This window comes from Choloepus didactylus, chromosome X (genome assembly GCF_015220235.1).
Source record: "Choloepus didactylus isolate mChoDid1 chromosome X, mChoDid1.pri, whole genome shotgun sequence".
NCBI classification, from domain to species: Eukaryota; Metazoa; Chordata; class Mammalia; order Pilosa; family Megalonychidae; genus Choloepus; species Choloepus didactylus.
In genome coordinates this window covers 144,561,418-144,573,967 of record NC_051334.1, presented here as the reverse complement: position 1 = coordinate 144,573,967, position 12,550 = coordinate 144,561,418, and the positions used below count along the sequence as shown (strand labels likewise).

The window sequence follows — 12,550 nt, the reverse complement described above, 5'->3', positions numbered from 1 at the left end:
AGAAGAATCCTGTATTATTTTGTATGTGTTATATAGAGATGCCTAGCAACCGTTTTAACTCTAGCAGAATTACTCTTCTTCTTTAAGGAGCCAAAATCGAAATAAACTCTACTATCTGTATACCTCCTCCGCCTGCCGCCGGAAAAGTTCATCCTTGCTCTCATTTAGCCTTAGAAAAGGCCGCCCGCGCCTATGTCTCAGGAGGGTAAAGGTTGTGAACCAAAAAGCCAGGGCGTGGTCGCCCGGTCCTCCAGCCCCTACATCACACCCCTCTCGCAGCTTTCAAGCGTGAGAATTGGCTGAAGAGAGGAAAGCGCTCCGCCCCTAGTCTTATAACTCGCACTGAAGCGCGGATTCCCGGTTCTCTCTGCGTTGTGGTCGGTGGTCGCAAGCATGTAAGCTTAGCCTGGTCCCGGCGAACCCTTCCCCTCGTGTTGCCGCTCTCGTTGCCCAGTGCCGCCTCTGCCGCCTCCTGCTTTGCGGGATCATGGTGTCCCGAGGCCCCCGCTTCTTACTGGTTCCGGGCTCGGGGCTCGTTCTTATCGGACTCCTACTGGGTGAGTTGTTGGGCGCAACGGCTTAGTCTGTGAGTCTGGGCCCGGGGCGCCAGTTCAAAGGCCACAACCTGAAGGACAGGTCCGGGGGCTGGGGGTTGAGAGGCCGAGTGGCTGATTCTGGGCGGCGGCGGTTGGCCCGGGGAGGCGAGCCCTGACCTAGAGAAGGCCTGATCGAGGGATGGCGGGGAAGAAGGGCCCATGAGAGTAAGAAGATGCAAGTAAGGGCGGCGGATGCCGAGAGAGTAGGTAGGGAAGAGTGAGGTAGGGAGGAGGACGGGATAGGACGAGTAACTGGGGGAAAATACTAAGGAGTGAGCGTAGGAGGGCGGTGCATGCAGATTTGGGGACGGCAGAGACTGTTCAGGGGAAGAGAGTCCTGGTTCCCTAGTGTCAGGGAAGAGTTTTGAAGATGGTGGAAAAACTATGGAGTGCGGGAGAAAATTGGGGAGGGAAGAGACTGCTTGAGGGAAGAGTGCGGCTTGAGTGACGGCTGAGGCGGGGTGGTGAGTGGTGTTTGTAGGTAGGAGTTTGAGACTCTGGAGGACTCTGGAGGAAGCGTGATGAGGGAGATGAGGAATGATGTTGGAATAGAATTTGGTAGCCAGAGTTTGGAGGGGAAAGGAGCCTGAAGTGGTTAGGACAGTTTTGAGACGAGAAAAGTTGGACACAACCTTTGTAGACTAAAGGAATGAGCGGAAACTCCCGTGGAAGTGAATACTGACCTGAAGGTGATGAGAATATTGTTTTTCTACCAATTTTGCTGCTTTCTCCCAGTCAGACCCTGACGAATCCCCAGATGCTTCAGTTTGGAGGGCCTTTCAGGAGGTATCTGCCTCCTTGTCTTCTGAGTCTCTTTTGTCTTCTCCCAGATCACACAACTGGCTTGTTATTCTGTTTTCTGACTGTGCTGTGACCCAAGTAAGCAGTGGGTTCTAAAAGTTCTAATGCTTGAAGGGTGAACTTTAACCAGAATGTTTTTTCCCGACCCAGTTCATCCTGTATTGCTACCCACTGGCTCGTGCGGTTTGCGACCTAATAAAAGAACAGAAGGAACAGACACAGATAGGGGTGGGGAGGTAATGAAATAGACATATTAGGGGTGTGAGAGGGAAGTGAGAGGGATACATTTTTTATAATTCACATTTCATTAGAATCAAATCAACACCCTAGAACAGTGGTTCTTAAACAGGCGACATTTGGCAGTAACTGGAGACATTTTTGGTTGTCACAACTAAGATTGCTTCTGGCATCTAGTGGGTAGAGGCCAGGGATGCTGCTAAGCATCCTCCAGTGCACAAGACTGACCCCCACAGAAAAGAATTATCTGGCTCAAAATGTGCTGAGGTTGAGAAGCTCTGCCCTAGAACCATAGCATTGGGGGTGGGGTGGGGTGGTTCTGTTTAATCCACTGATTTTCAAAGACCTTTTCAGGGGATATGTGAGATCAAAACTATTTTCAGAATAATACCAAAAAGTTATTTGTCTTTTTTACTCTCATCTCACTAGTGTACACTGGAGTTTTCCAGAAGCTGCATAATGTGGGATGACATCACCATTGAGATGGTTCTGATGTTCATCTCTTAGTTTTAATTTCTGATATGGTAAATATCAATAGCTATAAACTCACACGGACCATAGCTCTTTTTTTAATTGCAATTTGATCAAGAAACCATAGCTCTTTGAGGTCCCCAGTGGATAAGAGTATAAGCGGGTACTGACACTAAAACTTTTGGGAACCTTTGATATAGTCCAGCTGACCACACAGTACAGGAAACTACTGAAAGGGGTCGTTGAGGCTTTGCTTGAACACTTCATTTGAAGCCTTAACTCTACGGTAAAGCACTTACTGAGGCCTGAGTGACCCCAAGAGAGGACTGTTTACAACGGAAAGCACCTTATCAATGACTAGAACACACCTAACCAAGGCATTTGTTAATCAGTAGTTCACTGCCAATTGAATCTGTGCAAAAAATACAGTATTATTGTTTAGAGAAAGTAAAAAAAAATATTAATAATTGTCCCACTTGGCTTTCATAGCATTAATTTTGTTTTGTTTTTAGATGAAAGCTTTTTTGTTTTGTTTTTACAAAAGCAATGCATACTCACTGCAGAAAATAAATAGACAAAAATAAGTACATGAAAGAAACCATCAGCTCATCTGCTAGTTTGCCATTTATTGATTGGGACTAACTAGATTCATCCTTTTGGAAGATTTCCAAGATTGATTGCTTCCACCTCCAAGTTCAGAACAGGATTTGGAGGAGTAAAAGTTAATAGTGTATTTAGATCAGATTGTAGAATGAAATAGAGACCATAGGGCTACTTTTACTGACAGCTGCTGGTTCACTGTGGAACTCAAAGTCCTCCCATGTGACTTTTTCTTTTAAGAATTTAGCAGCTCTTCTGTTGCTTGGTGAGTTTTGCATGTTACTTTAATATATCAAAATAGATAAGAATACATTTTTGAAAACTCAAAATATTTGTAAAGTACCTTCTGTGTGTCTAGTACTGTGCCTGGGTAATGTAGAGGCTACCAATGAAGCGATTCTATTCTGAATTTATAGTCTCAGCAACTTGTGCTTTAGCTGTGCCAGTTTCCACTTTGTAACTATGTAACTGTATCCCAGATCCATTGATAACTTTTTAAAAATAGCTGCCTTAGAGTAAGTTTAGAAAAGAATTCTCAGAGTCTGTGTACTGGCCCTTTTCACAGAGATTAAATTATGTCGGTGCATTTATTTGAATGGATTATAACTGACTGAAGAACTTCCTGAAGAAAAGCTATATGATTTAGAGGCATTATAAAGAGGGTAGTGGTGAAAGTCTTTTCCTAACATTATTGCCTAACTATGTTCCCTTTGCAAAATCATTGATGTCAGAATTCTTATAACTAGTTTCATTTCAGTTTTTTTAGGGTTGGGGCTTTTTTTTTTTAATTTTAGGACTGAAGCTTTTCTGGGTGGGAAAAACCTCATATTAAATATCCTTTGAGAGTTCTTCACTGGTAGGATTCCCTCCTTTCCACAAATGTTTATTGAATGCCTCTTGTGTACTAGACCAGGTAATAAGGATAGAGTGATGGACAAGACAGATGAGGTCCCTGCTCATTTTAGTGGAGGAAGACAGTCCAAGGAAACATTGTAATAATCTAATATAATAATATAAACATACATTATATGTTGTATGAATTAAATATATATTATATATAAAAATATGATTTCAGATAGTGACAAATGCTGTAAAGAAAATAACACAGGTAAAGAGGAAGGAGAATGACCAGAAAGTAGGGGCAAGTGATGGGGCATGACCATCCTTTACATTATGTGGTCAGAGTTTCTTTCTTTGTTGGATGACATTTGAACAGAGACCTGAATGTACGAAGGAGGCCAGCCATGTGGCCATCTGGGGAAAGAGGAGTAAATCTCTTCTTTCCCAAACTCCTCAATTATTTTACTAGCCTATTTTCCACCCATTTTTTTTCTTAGTTCTAGTCAGGTCGCCTCCATGATGTTAATCTGTGAGAGCAGAGACTATATTATGTACTCTTATTTTCCCTTGCCTATCTACAGGGCCTGGTACATGGTTAGCCCTCAGTAAATTTTTGTTGAGAGCATTCATTGGTGGGCACTGGGCATATTATGGTGAACTAGACCAGTTTGGTTTCCTTTTTCTTCTGTGAACCTTAATTATGTTTTGCAATAAATTTTATTGAGTCATTTGTGAGCTTCAAGATCATTGCTAAGCAGTACAGATAATTTACTAAAGTATAATCCCATATTATAATGCTAGCATTTTACCTGCACCCCTTCAGCTATACCTACATAGTAGTGAAGGATTAACATGGAGAACAAGGAAGTCCTTGGTAAGAAGAAGAATAAGATTTTCACAAAGAACAAATATCTCCTCTTTGGAGGTGATCTAAAAGAGAGAAAATAAGTGTTGAGATTTTTCTATAGCCTTCATAAGTTTGATTTCAAGTTTCTACCAAAATTCTAGCTACAATAGAGATACTTGAAAGAATGGGCTTATCAATAGTGCATTAGTCATGGGTTCTCACCTGATAGGATTATAGATATTCAGATATTTCCCATGAGTACAGCTTTCTTCGCTCATCTCCTTGAGTGGATTTTGTCTATAATCAAGGATTATTTCACAGCACCATAGCTGACTTAAGTGACCCTTGGTGCAGGAGAGCTGCTCTTCCTCCTGTGGTAACAAAAGCATTCCAATTATAATCTCATATTAAAGTGATCAGAGATCACCTCAGATCCACAAGTGTACTTTATAAGTACTTGTTGGTATCCTGCTGTGCACTAGAAAAGAATTCTGGAGGACTGCCAAACACTGCTCAGCAATAAGCACTTTCCATTAGTTGAATAGTGTTGAATGTCATTTCCTTTCCCACTCTAACTTTAAAAAATATTTTGTAGCTTAAAATCATATTATTACTTTTCTATTTTAAGAGATTTTACTAAAAGTAGGAACACAGGCAGCTGAATACAGTGATTGTACATGTTTTAGTAATTGTAAAAGAGGATCATTTAATCTGACTTGACAAACCTATGGGAAAGTCATCATTCTGAACAGAATATATAAAGAGTAAATAGGTATTATATACCTATGTCCTGTTTTAGGAGTTTGAGTGCAACAGTCCATAATTTAGTATGATGAAAGTAAACATCCACTTGAAAGTTGGAAAGGATTCCTTTAGGTGCTGTATATACTGGAAGAAAGGCTTATAAGCTGGAATCTCTAACTTGCTTGACAGAGAGTTCTTTTAGAGCTGAAGGGTTTACCTGTTTTAGAATAACCTCTATTAGAGAAATGCACACTACAGTTCTTAGCAAGGTTAACTTTCCCAAAGTCTCACAGCTGGTAATTTGGACTGCCTGGTTTGAATTCTAGCTTGGGCTGGAATTCTAGCTTGAATTGGACTCTTAATCACCTCACTATATTGCCTCCCAGATCACTGTCTTTTAAAAATTGTGGTAACATATATAAAACGCAGTTCACAAACTGAACTCACTTGTGTAATCTGTACTCAAATCAAGAAAATGGAGCATTATGAGTATTCCCCAAGCCCCCTTGTAACCTCTTTCAGTTACTATCGCCCACGCTGGCCCCCAACTGAACTCACTTGGGTAATCTGTACAGTTTACATTAAAAAATGTACAATTCAGGGATTGATTACATTACAATGTTGTGCTACCATCACCACTATCCATTACTTTTTTATCATCCCAAACAAATTCTGTTTCCAGTCAGCAATACTCCCCATAACTACCCCCTTCCCCCTTCACGTGGTAACTTCTAATTTACTTTCTGTCTCTTTCTCTGGATTTGTTTTCTCCCTAGTATTGTGTTCTGCCACCCCCACCCCCACCCCACTGTTTGCAAATGTATTTTTTTCTTTTCAGTTACAGTTTAGGTCAAGTAGACTTGTAAAAACCTAGCCACTTTTTGCAGTATCATCCTTGGGGAAGTAAGTTTTTGAGTTCTAAAAGAACCTGTAAATTACTTTTGGAAATGGGATTGAGAGGACATTTGAATTCGAGAAAGTTGATTTTGTGGCATGCCCTTCTTTTTTTTCTTTGGAGAAAAAACTGTCAGCTCTGTAACACTCTTGGATGTATTAAGCTATGGAATTTTTAATGTCACAAAGCCTTTTTGGCAAAATGGTTGGCTATTCCAAAATTAAACAGCAATGAGGATAGAGATTGCTTGCTAGAGACTTTTTACCAAATCGTAAATATTTGATCTGTAAACTTATGGAAAAAGCGTTATTTCCTAGGTTGAGATCAATGTCTAAAATTGATTGAGGAGAAAGCTGGCATGGGTTTTGAGGGAGTATCCAGAAGACTGCTAGATTTAGAAGGGCTAAAGGTTTGGCCTTTCTGTAATTACATGAAGCTGTATTTCAGGTCCTTACTGCAGTATTGCTACCTTGATATAGTCAAGCAGTATGTATTCAGAATCTACTGTGTATTTAGCACTATGAGGAATGACAGGAGATACAGGAAAAGTCATAGATGTGGTCTCTTCCACTGTGACACCTGTGATGGATGATAGTCATATTAAAGACACACTCTTAGGGGCTGTGGCATAGGTATGATCAGCTGCTTAAGAGAGCATATTGGAATCCAAATGAACGGGGAGAGATACCAAAAGAAAATCTTGAATCTGTCCATATCTATCACTCATTCACAGACCTTGGTCCTTTTTTATTAGTAACAAATTACTTGCCATACACTATACTTTGCCATGGCACACCAGTTTTTTTGTGTAGCAACAGTTAAAAACTGCTGTTTTGTAGCTTATAATAACAATAGGGGAGACAGGATTTACAGGCATAAAATAACCTTGAATAATTCAGGATAGTATAAAATATATTGAAATGTAGGGATATGCACTATGACTTCTCCTCAAGAGTTTTGATGGTCGAGGAAATCTTTCTGGAGAAATGGCTCCTGAAACATGGGTAGTGTATCAGTGCAGGTTCTTAATGGCAAGCAACAGAAATAAAATCTGATTTTAAACAGAAAAGAAATTTATTAAAAAGATATATGCAAGCCCTTTAACCCCATGGTTTCCTTCCTAAATTTATACCCAACAGACACACATGCACGTGTGTTCACCAACATGTGCAAGAATATTATTCACAGCAGCTCTATTACTTGTAATAGAGGCAAACTGGAAACTATCCAAATGCCTAACAGCATTAACACAGATAAGTAGTGGTGCATTCACCCAATAAAAGAAAGCAATGCGGCAGTGAGAATTAACAAGCTGCAGCTGCACACAATAACATGGATAAATTTCACAAACAATATTGAGTGAAAAAAGCCAGACCCAAAAGAGAGCATAGTGAATGCTTCCAATTATATCAAATTGAAAAACAGGCAAAATAATTTATGCTGTTAGAAGTCAGGGTAGTGGTTACTCTTGGGGACCAGAGTGGGAGACAGTAACTGAAAGGGGTTACAAGGGAGCTTGGGGAATACTCATAATGTTCCGTTTACTTGATTTGAGTACAGATTACACAAGTGAGTTCAGTTTGTGAAAATTCTTTGAGCTTGTGTAAGTGATGTTATGTGCACTTCTCTTGACATAAATTATACTGTCTAGTTTTCTGTGTGTTACACATCAATAAAATGTTTAATTTATGAAAGAGGTATATTGGGTAACAATCACTGGAGCCCCTGGTTGCATGTCCCCAAACCTGATTCAATGCCCTGTATCATGCTACTGAGCTACACTACCACTGCTAAACATTAAACTGCCACTTGCACCACTGCCCACTGCCACTAGCTCTGCTGACCTTGTGGCCTGAGAGCTTGATCCTACTGCAGCTACTTCCACCTGAGGGCACTTGTTCACTCCTGGCTCCATTCTTGGCTTCTTTGAGTCCAAGCCCTCCTATTCAAAGTCTGGGTGTATGTGTTTGTTAGGCATAGACTAATTGCTGATCCTTAGGATCTGACATTTTCAGCTTTTATGGTAGGTGGTGATATCTGATAATTTCTAATAGTTTTGAATGCTTAGAATACAAAGTGAAGAATATGTTAAAGCTAGGGACACTAACAGGACCAAGACCCAGCCTATAAAAAGTAGACCTTCAGTTGATTAAAAAAATTATAAGCTGGAGTTCTCAGCACCCACTAAAGGGTTGCCTTGAATCAATGATGACAGCTCCATTCCATATTTTACTTGGAAAAGAATCGTTGTAAAACCTACTTAGGCCTCACAATATCTTTTAGAGCCCTAGCCAATGCATTTAGTCACTGTCAGTAAACACAAGCCTTAGTGAATTATTCAGTCTTGGAAAGGCAGCCAGATCTCCAGAGCATGATAGGCTTTTGTGTACGACTTGAAAGCTGTTGCTGAGGCACTCCTTGGTATTCCTCTTAGGCCTTTATTCTCTATAGTCTATAGCATGTTCCTACCTGTCGATGACACTGGATTGCTTAGATTTCATTAAAGGATATGCAGCTATCTTAACAGGAAACAGATCAACCCTTTGGTAGTATATGAGACTGAATAAAATTCTTAGATGGTTGCCCATTATTTATTTGGCTGGTGTATTAGCTGGCATATTTTTTTCCCACTGAATTAGTATTTTGAGTCCTTGGGCTCTTTGGTTTATTAGGTAATGTCTCTATGTTTACCCTGGTGAAGAAGATCAGAGTTAAATTAGCTGAAAAGTCTCAAGGTTTTTCTGTTTCTGTATGGTTTTTCTGCCTATTGAGCCAGGGAGGTTGAGAACTTAGGAAGTGACATTGAGCCCATATCAAAATATTCTTCAATCCTTCTAATCAACTGGATTTTGAAGTGGAATAAAGTGATGAGATTTGCATTTATAAAAATTAACCTTTTGCTTATGGATCTAACAATCTTCTGTAACTCCGCTTCTTTGGTCATATGATACACATGCTTATAAAGAGCTGTCTCGCATCTGATCACATTAGAATAAACTAGTTTGGGAGTCAACAAAAAAGACAAAACACCCAATTAAAAAATGTGCCATGGACTTGAATGGACATTTCTCCTAAGCAGATACACAAATGGCCAATAAACACATGAGAAGATGCTCAAAGTCATTAGCTGTTAAGGAAATGCAAATCAAATCCACAATGAGATGCCACTTCACAGCCACTAGAATGGCTATTATTTTAAAAAAAGCCAAAATAACAGGTGCTGGTGAGGATGTGGAGAAATAGGAAAACTTGTGCATTGTTAGTGGGAATGTAAAATGGTGCAGCCACTATGTAAAACAGCTTGGCAGTTCCTTGAAAAGTTAAGTATAGAATTACCACCTGATCCAGTAATCCCACTTCTAGGTATATACCTAAAAGAATTGAAAGCAGGGACTCAAACAGATACTTGCATGCCAGTATTCATAGCAGCATTATTCACAATAGCCAAAAAGTGGAAGCAACTCAAGTGTCGGTCAGTAGAGGAAGGGATAAACAAAATGTGGTGAATATATACACACATACAGTAGAATATCATTCAACGGTAAAAAGGAATGATGTTCCCATACATGCGACAACATGGATGAACCTTGAAATCACATTAAGTGAAATAAGCTAGGCACAAAAGGACAAATATTGTTTGATTCCACTTATATGAAATGTCCAGAATAAGCAAGTTTACAGAGACAGAAAGTAGATTACAGGGTGCCAGGGGTGGGGCTGGAGTGGGGAATGGGAAGTTAATGCTTAATGGCACAGGATTTGTGTTTGGGGTAATGGAAAAATATTGGTAATGTATGGTGGTGATGGTAACACAACATTATGAATGTCATTAGTACCACTGAATTTTATATTTGAACGTGGTTAAAGGGGGAAATTTTAGGTTGTATATATGTTACCACAAAAAAAAATGTTTGGAAGGACATCTGTGTGTCATAGAACAAGTAGCTAGTGACAGGATTTAAAGCAGCAAGACTACAGAACATTAATCTCGCTCTCTCTGTCTCTTTTTCTTTTTTGTAAAGAAAGTTCCACTAACTGGTTTGAGAGAAGCAGGAGTTTAATATCTCTCCCAGGTTTCTCCCTACCTCATTTGTCTTAAGAAACAAAAGTCCTAACAGGACTATAATTTCCTAAAACAAAACTAGCAAGGCACAGATGAATGTGAAATGATTATTAAGGGGCAAAAGGCAAATGTCACCAGTCTGCCATCATTACCTAAGCATCTAGGTCTATAAGTGTTCTTTTGGGACAGGATAATGCTTTTTTTTGATAGTATTCCCTTGAAAATACTAAGAAAAATAGTCACCAGGAGGTCACGTGTTAAAAATACTTTGTTTAATTTTAGAGCTGGTTAAACTTCAATGGTGGATAGAGCTTATTTTTATTTTATATATATTTTTGTGGTACAACTTTAAAATCTCATTTTTTTAATAAATCCAGGAGCTGTCCAGTCTAATGCATTAGAACTTAATTTGACAGATTCAGAAAATGTGACTTGCCTTTATGCAAAATGGCAGATGAATTTCACAATTTGTTATGAAACTACAAGCAGAAACAATGTAAGTAATGTCTTAATTTTTCTTTGGGTTTTATAAATAAGAATTTAATTCTGATTCTGTTTTTTAATCCTCCACACATTTATACAAATAAGATTTCGTATGTTGACTGAGTTAGTGCTTAAAACCTGTGGTTTTTATTTAACCTATACACTTAAAGGTATTCTGGTTAATTTTGGAAGGAATATTTTCTAATTCATTGGTTCTTTGGAGTTTTTCTTGGAGTTGGTTAAAGGCAAACAACCTGAAGTCTACTGTGTTCAGGTCTAACTGCTTCTGTAATGTTTTAAAAAGTAGCATCAAAGCTTGCCCTTTTTTTAGTAGCTTGCTAGAAAAATCTCCCCTGTTTTGGGTCTCCTGTCAATTTCTTTTTGTTAAGGTCCTCTGTACTTACAAACTAATTTTTAAAATCAATTTAAGAATAGCAATTCAGGCCAGTTTTTCATCTTCCTAGATGTTCCTGTTTGCTAAAGCTGCCATTATGCAAGATACCAGAAATGGATTGGCTTTTATAAAGGGGATTTATTAGGTTACAAATTTACGGTTCTGAGGACATAAAAATTTCCAAACTAAGGCATCAACAAGAGGATACCTTCGTGAAGAAAGGCCAATGGCTTCCAGAACACCTGTGTCAGCTGGGAAGGCATGTGGCTGGCATCTGCTGGTCCTTTGCTCCTGGGTTCTGGTTTCAAAGTGGCTTTCTCCAAAATGTCTCTGGGCTTCATTCCTCTCTCTCTCAGCTCCTGTGTGTCTTTGCTTCTTCCTCCCAGGGCATTTTTCTCTAAGCATTTGGGGGTCCTCTCTTTGCTTCTCTGGGGCAAACTCTGGGCTTCATCTCTTAGCTTAGCATCTCCAAACGTCCTTCTGTTTGCATCTCCAAGCGTCAGCATCTGTGTCGGCTCTTGAGCTCTCTTAAGTACTCCAGTGAACCAATCAAGCCCCACCCTGAATGGGTGAGTCCACACCTCCATGGAAATAACCCAATCAAAAGTTCTACCCTAATCAACAGACTAAGTCTGCCCCCACAAGATTGCATTAAAGAACATGGCTTTTCGGGGGAACATAGTAGATTCAGACCTGCACAAGACATATATGAATTTGTCCAGAGGATTGGCATGTAGCTGAAGAATCTGAGACTGATTACACAGCAAACCAGGCTAAGGGCAACCCTGGCCATCAGGGATGTGTGATTTAGTCTGAAATGGCACACCCTCCATAAATGCTTGGTGCTCATTACTGTCTGTTTTGTTCCCCACTCCCAAACTTGTTTTTCTTTTAGAGAACTGTAACCGCATCAGACCTTGGCACAGCAACATATAATGGAAGCACTTGTGGGGTTGACCAGAATGGTCCTAAAATCACAGTGCAATTTGGATCTGGTTTTTCCTGGATTGTGCTTTTTATGAAGGAGGCGTCTACTTATTCAATTAACAACATCTCATTTTCCTGCAACACTAGTGATAACACAACATCTCCTGATGCGAAAGATAAAGGTAACCTTGAGAAATGGATTGAAGTTATGTTCTTTTGCTCTTATTAATAATACAAAATATTAATAATTTAAAATCTTCATTATACATATCTGCTTCCTAACTAAATTGGAAACTTCATGCTTTTATAAACCCCTTCCATGCAGAGCACAGTATTTGACCTAGTGATAATATTTATTGCCATTGCTTGAGTGCTTTACTCTGTATCGTAAGTGTCTCAGTCCTTAACAGCAACTGTGGGAAATAGATATTATCTTAGTTTTATGGTAAAGGAACTGAGGCATGATGAGATTAAATTACTTCCCAAAGTGGGTGAGCTGGTGTTGGAATCAAAGTCCACTGAGCTACGGAGTTCATGCACTTAACCATTGTTATTTATTTCTTTCAATAGTGGGCACTCAATAAATGTTGAATGAATGAAAAAAAATCCTTTACTAATACCTTTTTATTTTTATTTTTATTATTATTTTTTA

At 39.3% G+C, this 12,550-nt stretch overlaps 1 protein-coding gene across 1 annotated transcript in view; it reads left to right on the top strand.

Annotated features, from left to right (window-relative positions):
- The first annotated feature begins 287 nt into the window (after positions 1–287).
- The window catches only part of LAMP2 (lysosomal associated membrane protein 2), a 36,130-nt gene continuing 23,867 nt past the window's right edge, over positions 288–12,550 (top strand). The window contains exons 1-3 of the mRNA XM_037820890.1: positions 288–557; positions 10,472–10,590; positions 11,867–12,108. Of these exons, the coding sequence (XP_037676818.1) occupies positions 488–557; positions 10,472–10,590; positions 11,867–12,108 (431 nt within the window). The 5' untranslated portion in view covers positions 288–487. The remainder of the gene's footprint in view (positions 558–10,471; positions 10,591–11,866; positions 12,109–12,550) is intronic.